The 18,347-nt window shown below is 38.2% G+C and overlaps 1 protein-coding gene across 2 annotated transcripts in view; it reads right to left on the bottom strand.

The window, feature by feature from the left end:
* Positions 1–18,347, bottom strand: part of ACSBG1 (acyl-CoA synthetase bubblegum family member 1) — a 37,470-nt gene extending 19,123 nt beyond the window's left edge. For both annotated transcript variants that reach the window (XM_075160367.1, XM_075160368.1), the window contains exons 1-2: positions 18,238–18,347; positions 8,848–8,930 (exon numbers count right to left, since the gene is read on the bottom strand). In XM_075160367.1, the coding sequence (XP_075016468.1) occupies positions 8,848–8,930; positions 18,238–18,317 (163 nt within the window). In that variant the 5' untranslated portion in view covers positions 18,318–18,347. The remainder of the gene's footprint in view (positions 1–8,847; positions 8,931–18,237) is intronic.

Consider the following 18,347-nt stretch of genomic DNA (forward strand, 5'->3'; position numbering starts at 1 on the left):
GTTGATGATCTGTGCGTTACAGGCACACCACCAGTTCCAGAAGAATCTGTTTGCCCATGCTCAGCCCTGCACAACCCACTATCCCTTGAGCTAATGGAGTAACTGGTGAATCAGAAAGCTACAAAGATCTGAAAGATCTGAAACCTCTGTCCCTGTTCAGCACCCAAGCTCCTTTTGTTTGTCATAGCTCTTTCCTCCCTCCTTCCCCTCCAGCTACTCTTCTTCATCCTGCCCCTGTTCCCCACCACTTCCCACAGTTTTTTCCCTTGGTCATCTGCCCTGTGTTCTAGTATGTATATCCAGTCCGCTCAGTCCTGTCTTGCCCTATTTCCACGTCATCTTTCACCTTCTTCTGCTCTTGCCTTCCTCACCCTGTCTTTCTACCATCCACTTTTTCCCCCCCTGTATTTTTCCCCCCCTTCCTGGACAGGACACAGAGCACCAGCTAATGTCACTTGGCTCTCACCACTGGTGCCAAGGACTGGGGGCAGTCCCTGGCATTCACAAGCAATGACTGTCTCAAAGATTCTGCTTGGCTCTTGCAAACCCAGCAAGAAGGCGGCTGAGTATAAATACACTCCTTAGAGAATCTAGGGGTTAGTAAGTTGGCAAAATTTAGATGAATTCTCACAAGGAAGAAAAAACCACTCACGACTCCCCTATCAAACAGTTAGTTCCCATACTTCTGAACAAAATAGTACAAGAACTTTTGAAGAACAACTTTTATTCCCTTAGATTTACTTTCATAAATGAAGAAATATTTTTAGCATAAACATAAAAAAAAATATATTCTACAGAGAGCTGGTGGAAAATTTCAGACCAAAGCGCTTAGGTTTGTCAGAATTAAAAGTAACAGAAAATATGACTTTTTGAAGTTTCTGATACAAGTTAAGAAGCACGATTGTCTTTTACTACACTTACGGAAAACAAAAACTGTAAAGAACACTCAGCTAGTATCTATACTGTTTCCTGGTACCTCAGTGGCTGAAAAAAGTAGTTCTGGAGTGTTCAAAACTACAACGTGCTCCACATCCCTCAAATGCTATTCCCCTAGTTGCTTCACAGAGGGCCTGGAAACTACCTCTCTGAGCATTTCTGGCAATATATGAATACAACAACCATAGCTGGATCCACATGAGTGCTTTAGAACACACTTGCAGCCTCCCTCTAGTCAGGCTTGCAATCTATTGTAAGCTCACAAATGTACATAAAAACAAAAAAACAAAACCAACTTGCTCTTGCAGCAAAAAAAGTTTCATTACTTAGCTGTGTAGAAAAGCTCATTCATAATCAGCTGATAAAGTACAACTACTAAACTGAGAAATACCAAAACCAGTCTAGTTTGCTGTCAGTATTCTGCGAAACTATTTCTGAAGATTTCACTGCCCCATGCTATATCTTAGCATGTGCAGAGCTTTTTGAAAAAAATTTTTAAAATTCATCTTTCTACCGCCTCTCAGGTAAGGAGATAAACATCCTGGTGCAGAAAGTGAACTGAGCAGTCAAAGCTGTGATGTGTTTCAATCCAGGATTAATGTTCCTGACTCACATTATGTTCCATTCATGTTCCTGACTCACAGTCTTGCATTTTTTCTCTTGATAAACAGAAAGTAATAATGCCAGCAATAAATACAAATAAAGCTGCTTAATCTCCATGTGCCTTCATTTTCTCATGTGTAAATTGCATATAATGATTTTCAAAACATAGGTGTGGAGCTTTGCTTAGGTCAGTGGAGGAAGGGCATCATAAATCCAGACAGTTTAGAAAACAAGTAGCCATGAAGGATTCTAGGTAATAGACGGACTTTATTAAAGTATAAACAGTGGTACCCCACAAATATTTTATGAGTAGTGAAGGCAAAGAAGGTGTTTCTGCACTTAACCCCAATCCTGGTGTGAAAGGGATGAGCGATAAGACCTGTCAGAGACAGAAGCTAGTGTTAATCCAAATGCTTATTTTCTGCAGTGACAGACCAAAGCCGAAAAACTCTATACGATGTTCTAGCTTCTAAACCAACAAAGATGGCAGGGATGGCAGGCGTGGTTGGGCACAGGTGGCTGACTGCTCTGTTGAAAACAAAATCATACCATATAGAGCTAAAATACAACATTCTAAAACACTCTTGAACAAAGAGTATCTCTCTTCAAAGGAACTGGAAATATTAACAACATTCCTACCGTAACATTACAAAAGTTGCGCAACTACTACCTTTTCACTGCAGAAGTACAGTAGATAACAGAACAGTTTTCACAGAGAAGAGTGAAAATCAATCAAATCATTGCAATATCTATACACAGAAACCAAAATTTCACTGCAGAAGTACAGTAGATAACAGAACAGTTTTCACAGAGAAGAGTGAAAATCAATCAAATCATTGCAATATCTATACACAGAAACCAAAAGTGTACTTTGAAACTGGGTCTCCTTTTGCTTTTCCTTACGCAGTTTTTCCTGGTGTCAAAAAGGCATCTGATTCATACCAAAGACTAAGAACAGAATCAGTTCACAGAGACTCAGCAAATCACCTAATAATACAAAATATATATCGCAAAGGAATATAAACTTGAACGCCAATTCAGTGTCTGTTCTTGCATGTATTTGCAGATAGAACTTAAATCTAAAAACAGCTCCTGAATCTAGATAATAAGCCAAATAATTCTAAAGATCTAACTATTCTGAACCACAGAATTTGTAAAAACAGCAAAACATGAACAGTATCTTCTGCTGTCAGTTTGCAGAGGGATTTTGAGCAGAAGGCTCGTTCTTCTAAGAGCCTGGGAAGGAATGCCTGGCTAAATACTGAATGAATTGATTATAAGCTTTGGGAAAAGCAAAATAGGTGCTCTGCCTCACTAGCATCTGAAAGTTAAACTGCGATGTCCAGGCTGGAAATGAACTCAGTACCACCTGAAACCAAAGTGGAAATCAGAATAAAGATCCTTTAAATACACTACTAGCGTTGGTACATTATACACCCTTAGGTTTACAGAGAGCATAAGAAAAAATAAAACAGCATTCCAGCTCAAAGTACTAAATGTCACTGAAAGTTCCCTATATGCAAGCAAAGAGGAATATTTGTTCCTTTCCTCTTTCTGCCAATAACTCCTGCTACCTACTTTATACATTGTACCCAAAATGCTTTTTCATTCACCAATATGTCACCTTGGCTTATGTCCTTCATATGAATTCACTGAAGGTCAGAGATGGTGAGAAAAGATTTACTCCTAAAGACGACTATTTTGTGAGATAAAACAAAAAACGGCAGAGATTTTATTCAGATAGCTATTCTTGACTGTCACTCTTTGACAAGTGTTTTTCCCCCCAAGTCATGCTCCTCCAAGGCCAAATTCCATGACCAGACTAAATTTTCCACGATTCATCTCTTTGATGCTGAAGGAAGAGATGGCTCAGAGTAGTCTCATACATACAGTGTATAACAGGATGACTGTACTGCAGTTTCTCTTAGGAATTACTCTAAGGACAGCTGTTCTAAATATTTTGGATTTTAGGTGTGCAGTTTTTCCACTAAAGTGTAAATTTTCAACAAGAAACTTTACAGGAGGAAAAAAAATAGTTCAAAATTTTGTTTACCACTTAAAAAACATTTTGAAAGTTTTCAGCTGATCTTTTACAATACAATCCTAGACTTGTAAACCCATGTAAACACATGTAAAAAAAAATTTACATGTGAATACTGATTTATAAAAGTACACTTGTTATTCAAATATTTTCTACCAAGTCTGAAATAATACACAACATAAACACATTACAATTTTTGTATTTTTATCAGCAAATTGTTATTCCTTCCCACCATGTATGACTGAACAGTTGTGACATGGTACAAGCTGTCTCTACCAGCCCAGATACCAAAAAATATTTTAAACAGACAAACAAATAGCAAGTCTGTATATTTTTTTTGCATGAAAAATCAGTCTGGCTGAAACTGCTGGTCCTCTGGGATGTATGAAGGAAACTGTGTACTAGTTAAAAAAATAAAAAAAGAAAAAAAAAGAAATGCACTAATCCTACAGTTTAAAGCTAATATATGAATGAAACCTTCTCTTTGTTCACTACCTGAACTGCAAGTATCCTGGTGACTGCCAGAATGGATTTGGGAATGTAAATGAATTCTGATGTTTATGGAAGAACAACTCTGAGAGCCATATAAAATGCAAAAGAACCAAGTTTACCTTTCAGACAGGTAAACAAACAGACAGGTGGATTGTGGAATGGCCCTGCTGCATGACCTGAGTAACTCCAAGTGATATTCCATAGATGTGCCCTGGCAAGCAAGAACTAAACCAGCAATTTAACTTCTGCTTGAAACTGATTCAGATTTAACTCACAAAACAGTCTTGATTATATGCCAGTTCCTGCAAAACATTACCCTGCTCTAATGACGAGAGAAGGTATTCAGCTCTTTGCTGGAGGCGTTTCTGACGGACAGTCATCATCCCAGATTCCACAGCTATGATGCCATCACATTCTGCTGACAACACAAATACATCATTCCTGTTCTCGCCCATTATTTTTAGTTTTCTTCAAGATGCCTGTGGCCCTGAAAGCTTAACTTCTTTTTAATAAAAGCTGGAGCTGAGTACACACGTTGGAGTCTGAGAGCTTGGCAACGGTGTCAAACTTTCCCTTATGCCAATGAACAGTTTAAACAGAAGCACAGAACTTCTGAATTTCAAGTGAACCTCAATGTATCAGCCATAGTGATTCTTTTAAAAAAAAAAAAATACAGAAACCAGCTTCTTGTTGCTTGCCTTGCCACAGCTGGGGGAGGAGGAGGGTTTTCTGCTATGTTGTCAATTTTCCACAATAAATATGTAACTTTAAAATCTCGAACAGAAAAGACTGAATAAATAGCAGAAGTCTTTTTAAATTAGCCAAAACACACATAAATGTTTCAGTTCATGGAAACTTGTACCTTTTCCATCGGAGGAAAAGAGAACATTTATGAATTGCAATAAAATATACTCTTCTTCACATCAGTAAACTACTACCAATGTGGATCAGAGAAATGAGATATCTTCCAAAGAATGCTTCTACAAACTGACGTGGTGGGAGTGGTGCATCAGGATGAGTACAAAATAAGCTTCATAACAATACTGACGCTTCTAAAACTGATTACGATGCACCAAAATGGAAGCGTGTGGAGGGTGTAATCAGGAGGAAACATCACTACAGAAACATTGCCCAGGCATGCACAAATGGAAAGTCAAAACTCAGTTGGAATTGAAATTGGTGAGTGACGTGAAGAGCCACAAAAAGGGCTTCTACAGGTACACTGGCAGCCAAAAGGAGAACCAAGGATATTATGGGCAACTTACTGACATAGGACATGAAAAGGGCTGATGTACTCGGTGCCTTCTTCACCTTGACCTTTACTGGCAAGACCAGGCTTCCTGGGTTTCAGTGCCTCGTGTCAGGTGAGAAGTTTTACCTACAACAGCAGAGGAAGATCAAAGAGGGGACCACTTACGCAAACTGGACACATACAAAAATGTCAACGGGCCCAGACAGGATGCTTCAGAGTATACACTGACAGACCAGGCCAAAGTCATCGCAAGGCTGCTCCCCGTCATCTTTGAAAAAGCATGGCAATCTGGTGAGGTCCCCATGACAGGAAAAAGGCAAATGTCAAACCTGTCTTGGTTTGACAAGGAGAAAGGGAAAGAAATAGGATTCAAATAACTAAAGGCCAATCAGACTCACCTCTGTCCATGGAAATGCTATAGAACAAACTTTCCTAGAAATCATTTTGAGCTATAAAATGGTGACTGAGACCAGCCAGAATGGGCAGACTTGATTTGGCCTTGGTAAATCCAACCCAACTGTCTTCCATGATGGGATGACTGGCTCTGAGATGGAGAGAGCAGTGGCATGTTGTTTCCTTTCCTTTAACAATGTTTTTAACAAGGTCTCCCCCAGCATCCTTGGAAGGTTCGGACCGGATGGAGTTGGAGTAACAGGTGGATAAAAAATTGGCAGGATAATTAGTCTTTGAGAACAGTGGTCAACATTTCTAAGTCTAGCTAGCAGTCAATTACAAGTGACATTCTTCAGGGGTTAGTCCTGAGAATGATACTGTTTAATGACTCTATTATTGTCTTGGACAATAAAATGCACCGTCACCAGCTTCGAAGATGACACCAAACTTGGGGAATTGGCCAACATGCCAAAAGGCAGGGCTACCATTCAGATGGACCTCAGCAAGCTGGAGGAATGGGCTGACATAAACTTTGACAAGAATGAACGTAAGTCTTGCACTTGGGGTAGGATAACCCCATGCAACAGCACAGACTAAATGCCGGCTGGCTCAGCAGAAAAACCCCTGTGGTTCCTGGTGGACAAGTTGAATGTGAGTCAGTATTACGTCGCAGTAGAGATAAAGGCTAACTACATCCTGGGCTGCATTAGCAAGATGATAGCCAGAAGACCAAGGAAACTGATTATTTCCCCCTACTCAGGACTAATGAGGGTGCACCTGAAGCAGCGTGCAGCTTTGGAAGTCCCAGTGCAAGAGAGAGGTCCTAACAAATTGAAGCAAGCCCAGAATAGGGACTCCCAGATGGTCAGGGGCCTGGAGCACACCATGGATGAGAAGCACACCTGGAGCTTCTGTGTATGAGAAGCCTTTAAAGGAGCTGGGTTTCTTCAATCTGGAGAAGAGAAGACAAAGAATGAATCTAAATGCAGTCTGCCACAAACTGGAAGGGGGGTGCTATAAAGAAGACATTCTTCTCAGCAGCACACGGCAAAAGAACAAGAGGCAATGGACATGAGCTGCAGCAAGGAAAATTTTTGCTAGATAAAGAAAAATAAATTTCACAATGCAGGTGACTCAGCATCAGAAGAGAGACTGAGAAGCTGCGGAATCTCCATCCTTGGAGGTTTTCAAAACTCAGCTGAACAAAGCCACGAGCCCTCCTGGGAGGGGAAAGCTGGACTAGTTGTTCTCCAGTGGTCTTTTCCAACAAAAATTATTTTGCGATTCCATCAGTATAAAACCAGCATGAATGAGTTCTCTCTTAACTTTACACCGGTTTTAAGCCAATATAATGCTTGCTGCCAACAGTAAGGTTACTTTGGATTTACGTATGCATTAGAAAAACCAAAATTTGGCCTGATTCCACAGGAATGAGCTTCTATATATTGGTGGAAAAGAATGGGGAAAAAAATTCCAGAACAACCCGGGGTCCTCATTAGGCAAATTTACTCCTGAGGTTGCAGAACATATCAATTATAAAATGAGAAAGACAGTTCTGCACAACTAGAAAACACCAGAATCTTCTTTTCTCTTGATATACAAAACAGACCCACTGCAACTAGACACTGAGCTTCCTTCTCCCGAAAGATTTTTGGGAGAAGTTTTTGACATTCAGGCCTTACTTTACCACTCAGCATCTGCATAGCTGTGTGATGTGTCCAAGTCAAACACTGCTTCTCATTTAAATGGATAACAAGTAGTGCCACAGATTCCCAAAGTCAAATAAAAGACGAGGGCTAACTTAAATTGTAAGCTCCTGATTCATCAACTTAGAAACATACCTAAACTCAAATAAAGGAACTGCTTAATTAAATGGATGGGGTGTGACTTGTGTTTGCAGGAAAATTACGATGGAACAGCTGGAACGGCTTCTATCCTCAGTTGTTCACCTCACCTTTCTTCCAGAGGCTGTGGTCACCTCTGCAGGAGTGGCTGAATGGCATGTGCATTCCTTCCCAAGCACTGTGGTTTACAGCCCAACATATTACTCTAAGCTGCAGCCAGCGGCAACCTCTGGGAGAGAAGCAGGGTAGATAGCTGACAGCAGTAACCAGCGTCCCAGATAAATTCTTAGAAAAATAGGTCAGAGCCTTCACGAGTACACAAGCAAGTACTCTGCAGAATCACAGCCTCAGTAATAATCTACGTATACAATGTGCATCTCAAATAGTTCAATAAAATACCCTGAATTTGAAAACAGAAGTTAGTTATCACCTTTATCCATCCAAATTTATTTCCTGCTTACTGAAAAACAAAAAGAAAATGGCTAGCAGTTCAATTCTTGGAAAGAAACCTATTGCATATCAAAGAATTACCTTTTTAAAAATAAGTATATATGCACACAGGTATATATTTTTATATATATGTATAAAGTCTGCATGTGAGATTCCTACATAGATCTGTTATTTCTTCAAAATCCACTTACAGTCATTGCCTCAATTATCTCATAGAACAAATATTCCCTGTTTAAATGAGCAAATTTAGATATCAGTAGCAGCCTCACCAAGGCAATAGGGAGCTCCCTCAGGGCTGTAAATCTTCCAGAGAATCTCGGAAAGTTCTGCTAGTAAACCTCCTTTAAGCCACATGGTAGCACAACTAGGTTTATTTACCACTGCAATCGGTTTAAAAATACAGTAGTATGTATATGCTATAATGCAATACAGAACTGACCAGAGTATAGATATTCCTTTAGAGCCTCCAGTTATTACACAATATGCCAAATACTCAATAGTTGACAGCTGGTAAGCAGACTGTGATGCCAAAGGTAATACAAGAGTTGGTATGATTTTCCATGGGATTAGGCTATTTTTTACTTTTATCTAGTAATCGTCTCAAATACAGACGAAAACTGGGAGAAACTACTATATTCATGCAAGTTTACAGAAAGCTCCTGAAAATTTTTCAGTTGCCCTGATTCACTTCAAGTTTAATTTTATTTTTGCCTGCCTCTCGTTATCCCAGCCCTGAAAAATTGTCAGTCATAACTTGCTAGAAAAGACACAAAAATCACATTAAAAAAATTCTAAGAAGAGCTCAAATTTCCAAGGATCATCTTTTACACGCTTACCCGTTGGCTCTATGCCTTCATCTTGGGTCTCCTCCAAACAAGGCAGCGAATCTCTGCAGACAGTCTGTGCATCTGTGAAGGTTCTAAAAGAAATACACCTATTAAAGAGTTATTCAGGAGTGCTAGTAGGAGCCACTACAATCAACATACAATATATCTAAGGGAAAACAAAAACACAGCTTGCAAGCACTTAGAAATACAAACAGGAGAAAATAGAAAGCTCAGAGGAACAAAGAACATTTTGTCTCTGTTGCAAACTCCACTACAATCAGGGTAAACAGGGAAATGCCTTCACTCTAAGGATGACATTCTTATTTCATACAGTGGACTTTTGGTTTCAGCATCATGATATATACCAGACGGAGACACTAATTTTGAATCTCGACAGAGGCCATGAACCGTGCAAGTATAAAGAACGAATTATCAACCTTAACCTTGATCATACTGCTGCTGTACTAATATCACAGTACCTTGTAAATTGTCACTGTTGATATCTGCTGAAGCTCTGAGGTTAGGGTTTTTTTTTGTTGGTGGTGGTTTGGTTTTTTTAAGGCTAGGAAAAGAAGGAGGTTTAGTTCCAAATAATAATAATAAAGTTTCTCAAAAACTTCACCAAAGCAACAAACTATCATTATCTCATGGATAAAATTAATCTTTCTTGGCTTAAATTAACGAGATGAAGTTTAAAGCACAGATAATACAAACTCAAAACCAGAAAGTCTGTAAGGTAACAGACCACAAAGGATTATATGAGAAAAAAAATCTAAACAATAACTAAGCATTTAGAAATGATTGGCTGCATAAAGCAATGCACTGCGGATTATTCATGAATAGAAGCATGCAGATTTTTTAATTTAACTGACTTCATTTAATAGAACAAGCGGTGGGAATCAGCAGCCTTCAGAGGCCAAGAACAAGTTTGGACTACCTTCATTCCCTCTCACCAGGTACAACAGAAGAGTCCTGAGTGAAGCTCAGGAAGTCCTTCCCCTCCACAGTGTAATAAACTAACTCAAAAAGTAGAAAAAGAAAGTCCAAACAATGCCCTCCCCAGCTTTCAAATAAATAACAAATTCAAAAGATGTTTTTTACACAGCAGTATCAAGTAGCAAACAGTAGGACCAAACACTACGTCAGACATTACTTCCTATCTCATATTAACAACTACATTTTGTAGAATACCTATATGTGGGACACTCCTAGAATTTATTGCTGTTATTCACAATGAAACCATACTTTAAAGAAAGCCTTAAGCTGGATCCCTTTTACAAGAATGTAGCAGATTTCATAATTCTTCACCCATTAGAAGTGACAATCGCAGTTCATTTCCTCCCTTGCTACTACTATGCTGCAGATCTCCGTGTCCCAGAGCAGAGGTACAGGTCGCAAAAGCAGCTGAAGAAAGTGAGGAGTCATCACTAACCTTGCCTGCGAGGATATTTCTTCTCTTGTTAATGGCATAGTGGGACAAAACATGAAAGGGCTTGTCTGATAAGCAGAGAGTTAGGCTCTGAAAATAGTCACTGGCTTGGTGAAGGCAGATGTTGATGAGAAACTGAGTAATTTAAATATAGAGGGGGATTATACTGCATTTTGAAAGGTAAGTCTGTCGTTTGATAGATGGGAAAATGGTGACTTAACGAAGTGGGATTGCAAGGACAGAATGACAGACCAGGAAGACATATTTGGGAATAAAACCAAAACAAAACATCTGAAATAATTTAAAAACATGTGTTTGTCTGCCATATCAAAACACTTAATAGTTCTTTAAATTCTTCCTATTTTAAAGAAAAACGGCATTTGATGTTTAGAAACCTAGTGTAATCTTTTCCTTTAAATATCTTTTGAATACTACAGCTTTTCAATTTTTTATTATTTTACAAAACAAATAAAACAAAGTCTTAGTCAAAAGATAACTGAACATTACTCTTGCCGAAAATGAACAGCAAAAAAGCCCTCAAAAGAAAACAGATCTGATTAGTAATATATCAGAAGAGTCTCCTGTGAGGCTACTCAAAACTTTTAATAGTCATCATTAATGACTTTCCCCAATGAAAATCTCTTTAGTTTACTTTATTCTCATCTGACTGTTATAAGATACCGGTTCAGTTTATATTATGTTCCCTTACTAGAAAAATAATCAACTAACAAGCCTGAACTTCTGGATTTGCTCTGGTAATGCTTCAACATGCAAATGTCATATGAGGAGCTCTATGCACTAATACCTTCAGGAGTGTTAAAGTTAGTAAAAGCTGCGTGCAAAGTCGTTGTTACCTGCCTCCACGGACTAAGCAGTCAACTGAGAGTTGGGTGGTTTTTGCCCTGAAAGTACAAGTAAGAAATTTTCTCTTCCATCTACAATTTATGTCTATACTCAGAACCATCCTTCTGAGTGAAAGAATATGTTTTTCATGTTGTTACTTTTAGCTTTTGTTAGGAGTTATTCCTTTAAAAATTAAGTAAAGATCCACGAATGGTTATGTTATCTGGAATTGTTCAAGTAAGACTGAATCGAGCAGAATTCGGTGGGACTGCTTGATCAAGAGCTTACTGGGCATACTGCAGCAAGGAGAAAATGCACTGCAGAATTACGGTTTGGTGGTGAGGTGCTCCAGCAAAACCAAAATGCTTTGGAAATCTGGACTTTGGCTGCTAAATTTGTTATTAAAGCTGAGGTTCTGCATAAATTATTTAGCGTTATTAGTGCAGGGACAGCATGTTCCAAAATCCAACTACCAGTTTAAAAGGGGATTTTCTACATCTGATTTTTTCGTTAAATAAAAACATTTATGATTCCAAAGGTAATACGCAAAAACCTTTACAAAGCACACACACAGTATTTAACAGTAGAGGCCACTTTAGCAAGTCAATTAGAACAAATTGAGTTAATGTTACACAACGCTGACCAGCTAGAACTAAACAAAGCATACTTCACTATAACTCCATTAGCAGGAGTGGTTTTTGAATGACAGTATTTCCTGATGTAATTTGGGATTTAATTTCAAGGTACCATTCTACCAAACACGACCTCATCTGCTGCCCGAATTCAATGCGCGCACACACCCCCTTCACCCGAGACGGAGGCACAGCGTGCTCAGGCTGACTGGCTCATCCAGAGGTTTGGGGCAAATCCTAACACAGCACAGCTCGCTCGCAGCTACCACCACTGCTCTGTGCCCGTTGGACGTTATGTCATACTGAAGCTGTTCTCACACATCAGGCCAACCTAAAAAGCAAGAATTTGAACATTCTCTATATTGGATTAACAAAGGGGAAGTTTCCTTTCCTTCTTTGTTTCCAAGATTGTAACAGCTCTAGTGAGATTTATCTTTGCAAACCAGTGGAAGTAATGCATGTGTGACTGATATTAACATGGTACAATAATGACTGTTGTAACTGACAGTCCTTACCGCTGCTGATGATTCACCAGAAGCAAAGCATCCAATTTGAATTTGCTGGCACAGCAATTACTTTTTTTAACTAAGAGTATTTGATGGAAACCAATGAATACAGTAGCATTTCTTATCGTAACTACAGAAACTAAATGTAACAGCTAAGTCTCTCCACTTTTATCACTATGAAATGGCAGTGCTCTTTTGATGAAGTTACACATTAGAAAAACTGTTTTTTCTGTACCATAATGATACCGAGTGTCTGATTAATGGCACTACTTACTGTGATACTAATTTCCATAATTTTTTAGTTTCAAGGGACTTTGGAATTGGCCTTTTCTTTCCACAGGTTTTATGTTTCGTTCTCTGGTAATTGGAATTTCTGCTTACATCTCATATTCTAGGTCAAACACAATCAGATATTTGCTGTCCTCCAAATTCTCTCCTCATAGTAAAATCTTGTGAAAGTACTAAGAATAAAACTGAAAAGAATCTACAAAGTCAGTCTTTAATATGATAATGAACCAATGATTTCTATGGAGAAAACGTTTTACAGAAATTCTCACTTTAATAAGCCTCACAGAATACACTGATTGTCCTGTATAACTAGGTTAGAATCTTTTCTCTCAAATTTAAAAACTATGAATTTTATGTTGTAGGGTTCAACATACTTTGGCCTTAATTCTGCAGAGTGATTGCTAAGATCACAAACTGCACCAATGGAATATGAACACTGTTACGCAGCAGTCATATTATCATGAGATTTAAGGGGAAGCTATTCGTTAAACAGATTATGTATAGTGGCAAATAAAAAGACATCTCTCATTCTTTTTGTATTCCTATTCCTTATCACTATCATTCAACTCCTGTAGCCTTGTCAATGTTAAATTTTTACCAGTTGGCTCTCTACAAGGGTTATTAGAGTTTTAAAAATAAACCAGCTTTCTATAAACTTGCAAAAATAAGCAGTTTATCAAATAACTACATATGTATATTGTTAATACATTATTCAGTCCAAGGTATTCCTTTAGACTTCAGGATATTTACTCATAACCCTTTATATATGTATAGCAAGTCAAAGTACTTAAAGTCTGGAAATCACATTCACAACTGCTCACAAAAAAGACTTAAAGAAAGCAGTCAGTGGTTCAGGCTATGCACTCATCCAGAGTACCCTACCTTAGCTTCCAGACCATGCTGTCTGGATTCACGATGAAGCTACCATCTCCTCCTCCCTTTCCTGGTATTTCTAACTCAGAGACTTCTCCCATTACACAGCTTCTCCACTCTCACCTTGTTCCTGGATAAGGTTGTACCATATGTGTGGGCTCACCATATGGTGAACATATTTTTATTAATTAATTTTTTTTCTGGTTCAATATATGGGAAGTGTTCACTGTTCAAGATACTCCATTCATATATTACCAAGTAAGTTGAGATTAATGTGATGCCTAATTTTAGAAGAACAATATGTTCAAGGTGCAAAACTATGGCTATGGTCAACCATGTTACTGCAGTTCCTGTCTGCTTAACTTCCAAAACTTTATTATAAACTACTGCATGATTTTGTTCTTCCAATCCTTAAAAATAAATTAGCCTGCGGATTGTCTACAACAAAGAACATAGCCAATAATGAGGGAATGCTCAGTTACAGTGTCTGCTGAGTGCATACAATTTCTGCCACTTACATGCTTTTTCCAAAAAGCAATCCGTTTAGCTTCTCCTGGGAACGCTCTCATAGCACTGTTTCCAGACTCAATGGTTCTCAGGAAGGCTCAGTTGTGTTTTGCCCGCACTGTGATGATCCAAACCAGTGCAGCTCCCTCATCTGCTTCGCTGTTCCTCTGAGCATATCATTTACAAGCTCACCCACCAGGCTACTTTCAAGTGGCAGTAAGCATGTTACTACATATTTCTTACAACACAGTCTCCATCTTGTAATTAAACTCCTTTCTCTGCTTGCCTTGCCCAAAGAAATATTTTGTAATATGCAGGTGTTTATCTTAGGGAGCAAGGTGTGCAAATCCCCATTTGTACAAGTACTTCTTTATCAACCACTTTTGTTCAATTGGCTTTCCTAACTATTAAATATAAATCTTACTTCATACACAAAAAATAGGCTGAACTGGAAAAGACACATTTTTGCCAAGGCAGAACTTCTTCATAAATTTTGTTTTAATTTTTCCCTGCTTTCTTCTCCTGAGGATGACTTGGTGAATTTCATCTCTAAACTCCTACAGCTTGGTGGTTTGATTATTTAAGCAATCCATAGTAAAGCAGATGAAAAAAATCCTTCTTCCAAATCAGTGTGCATCTTTTGCTGCTTCATTCTTTCTGACAAGTGCCCTAAATATTTATCTCTGTTCTAACAATGGGAAATCATTTTTTTTTTCCTAAGCTTTTGTTACATGTTCTCCAGGACAACCCAGCTATATACATCCCACCAGTCTTAATCTACATTAGAGCTGCTTTTGGTATTATGTCTTGGGTCTACATCTGCACATTCCAAAGTACTTTTCATTGGGTGTTAGGCATTTTCAAGAGCTCACTGGGGCATTTGAATTCAAGATGGAATCATTAAGTAATCATCTGACAATTCTTCTGGCAGCAAAAAGCGATGGCTTAAATTACCTGTAGGTACCTCTGAAAACTTCAATGATTCTGGCACTTTGCCTAGAAACTTCAGAAACTAAATATCTTCATCTGGATCCCATTCATGAGTAATCCTTTCCTGATTCCCCATGCATCCTGCAAGTGCTGAATCCAATATTTTAAAACAGAGCTCTGAGGGGAGGTTGTAGGAGGCAGCACAAGACAATAAATTCAGAGTCACAGATCTGTCCTAGAGTGCCAGACAAAGACAATAAAGTCTCTCCGACTTAAATCAACATAGTACCAAAGCTTTGATAGCTCAGCAGCTAAATAGAAATCTGTGACCAGCACATACATAGCCAAGTAGCAAATACTACATCTCCAGACTCTGAAGAGCTGTGAATTGTTACCTAAGACATTTTAAAGATGTCTTCTCATTTTCTACAGCATAAGGAAAAAAAACCACAGTAATGACACACAACATTAGTTCTTTAAACCCTAATTTTGTATTACATGTAAAATTCTTCCTGTATTAAGGAGCAAAGTAAAGAGTCACAAGAAGTCCTTGTGGTCCTTTACAGGGACATTGCTGTCTATTATGACTGGTCGTCTTATTTACTAATTACTCCTCTATTCAAATTAGGGCAATATTGTAACACATTCCTTATTCATTCTATTTAAAATTTCCCTTTGTCCTCGAAGAACAGGTTAGATTTTGGTTTTAATTGGTTTTCATGCCCTCACGAGACTTAAAAAGGGGGCCACAAATCAGCCCAGATATGTTCCTACTCTTGCAAAAAGGGTCAGCTGATTCAACAATCAGTTTGCTTTTCATAGTGCACAAGAAATCAGTCTTTCTCAATTTACTCATATAACTTCTTCCCACACAAAGGTATATTTAAAAGCAACACAAACACTTAATAAAGAACAAAGTACTAAAGATAAAGTTAACAGCTGAGAGCTATTTTGTCATATAACACAACTGGCACACACCTTCCAGTCAAAGTATTTTTTTTCTTTTGTTAGGACTAAACATCCTCAAAAATCAGGCCATTTATTTTGGCGAGCAGACCAGTTTTAGAAATAGCTGAGAACTATGTGGGTGAATAGGAAGGAATGAACAATGTATCCAGCCTTTTTTTATTCTGCCCCAAAAAAGGCTCTATTCAGCAGTTGGGAGTGTACTACAACCCTTCACTGACCTTGGTACAGATTTTCTGGCTCTGTTCTTTCCTGCACAGCAAAAACCCAGACCTGAAGCTGAAATCTTCCAGTAGCTGCCTCTGTATGGCTATTTGCAGGGAGTGCAGCAAAGTTAGGTCACACAGAACTCATTATTTCATCTCTTCCTCATTTTTTAGGTCACACTGATTCAATTTCAGCCTTATAAAAGGTCTTTTTTTTCCTCTTTCCATTTTGCTAGAATTTTATTTTCTTTGTCTAGTCCTTTCTACGTGGAATCCTATTTCCAGCATGCAAAAAAGGTATAAAGTTTGCCACCTAACTTCAAACCACACCAGGTAAACAACACTATTTAACAGGACAACATGCACTAACTTCTTCAAAAAACTAACAAAGAAGTATTTATGCCAAGGACTTTGAATGCATCAAAAGTATTTGGAGTTTTAGTCTCTGTGATATTCTTTCAATAGAAATTCAGAAACAAACCAAATGCTAAACATATTTCTAATGCAGGAAGCTTAAATTTCCTGTTTGCAGTGGGTGCAAACCACTCTGTATTTTTAAATTCTCTTTTAGCTTTTTTTTTTTTTAAATAAAGAAAATGTGAATACTTTTTTTTGCTTAACCATGTCACAAATAGCAGCATGCATGGACTAAAACAGAGGCACTATTACTAATTTAGCAAAATCCTAACTTTCATGAGTCAGTGCGTACATACACCTATACTGATCACAAGTCAAATACTGTTTTATGATCTTTGGACAGATTAAACAAAAAAATGACAATTCTAGTATTAACTGCATTAGGACTCCAGAAGCCACCACAAAACATTCAAAAGCCTTCCAAGATTTCTTAAAAACTTTTTTCCTTTCTAAAAACATTAAGTCTACAGTCTGCTCTTAATGATGCTTATCCAGGATTACAAAGCCCAGAACAGAAGAAACCATTATGATAAAAATGATCCCAACCAACCATTTACCTGAAAGGGTCAAGCAAATCTTCCAAGAGACATAACATGCAAGTTGTTACCTAAACAAATGTGAAGTTAGATTTAACTTAACAGAAAAGTAAGTATCTACCTGACAGAACAGTTCAGTCTCTGGGAATGGATAATTAGTACTCAGCAATACTGACAAACTTACAATAATCAGAAGATAAAATATTTCCTGTGAGATGTGTTGTTCTATTCTTAAAATAGGTATTTCCACAAACTCTAGAGATGGGGAGCTTTCTCTAACAGAAGATACTATTCCAGTGACAGAGTAACAGGAAAAAGCAAGTATTTTTTCCCTTTTGTGCTGCCTAGGACAGAAAGACAGCAGGGTTCTCATACACATAAAAAGGTAATATAGACCCTAAAGCAAACTCTTGTAAAATGAAGTTTCCCAGTCCGTGCTCTAAGATATGGGTTACCTGGTTAAGCTCTGTTGCCTTTGATGGGAAGAAGATGCTCAACCACAAAGGCAAATTATCATCCGAGGATTATTCCCCCAAATTCAGGAGGGAAGAGAGACCTACTTCCATACCTGCAGTTAGGGTATTTTTGAGAGTCCATTCAAAGTAGATTATACGCATTATAATATGTACAGAGCAACTGGTATTGAACTTCTACAGTCTTCAGTGCTGCTCTTACCATCAGAGACACGTGAAGGGATGGTACAGGAGCACTGAGTGTTTTTTTTCTTGACTATTTGAAATTTGCTATTTTGCCTATAATCTCACCACATGGTTGAAAAGCCATTAATCGTTTCATTTACTGAAGCATAAGAGTCTAGCAGTCTACCAGTATTTTCGCTAGCATTCCATGTTTTTGCTAAGCTGTGAGCAGCTGAGCGATGGGAGCTAAGCATACCTCTTGCTGGAACTGCTATGCACAAACTTCTGCTGAGCCCACTTCTGGGGCTAAGAGCCTCTGTGCTGTAAAATGAACACTATACAACTAGATATATGCAAACAGGATATAAGCAACATAGTCCATACTGAATGATGCTATTAAGTTTAACGCCAAACTAGAAGTTAGCATAGGAGAATAAATCCATTTAGAATTTTCATTACAATTTTCTCTCATTCTAGCCTCAGAAGATATACCTTATTCTGCATTAGATAGCAGAGACACCATTAGGCAGACAAGGTTCTTGTGGATCTGCGCAGTAGCAGAAGACAAACTTAAGTTGTGAAAAATTGGTAAATCAGTTTGTTAAAATAAATACTCAAGCTACTTTACCCATTTTCATAGCTTTCTGAAATATTCATTGCATTTTCATCTGGTAATTTTTTCGTAAGAGTCTCTTCATTGTTAGGCATGCTGACAAACCCTCTAAAGCTGGTCACAAA

This window comes from Calonectris borealis, chromosome 11 (assembly GCF_964195595.1).
Source record: "Calonectris borealis chromosome 11, bCalBor7.hap1.2, whole genome shotgun sequence".
NCBI classification, from domain to species: domain Eukaryota; kingdom Metazoa; phylum Chordata; class Aves; order Procellariiformes; family Procellariidae; genus Calonectris; species Calonectris borealis.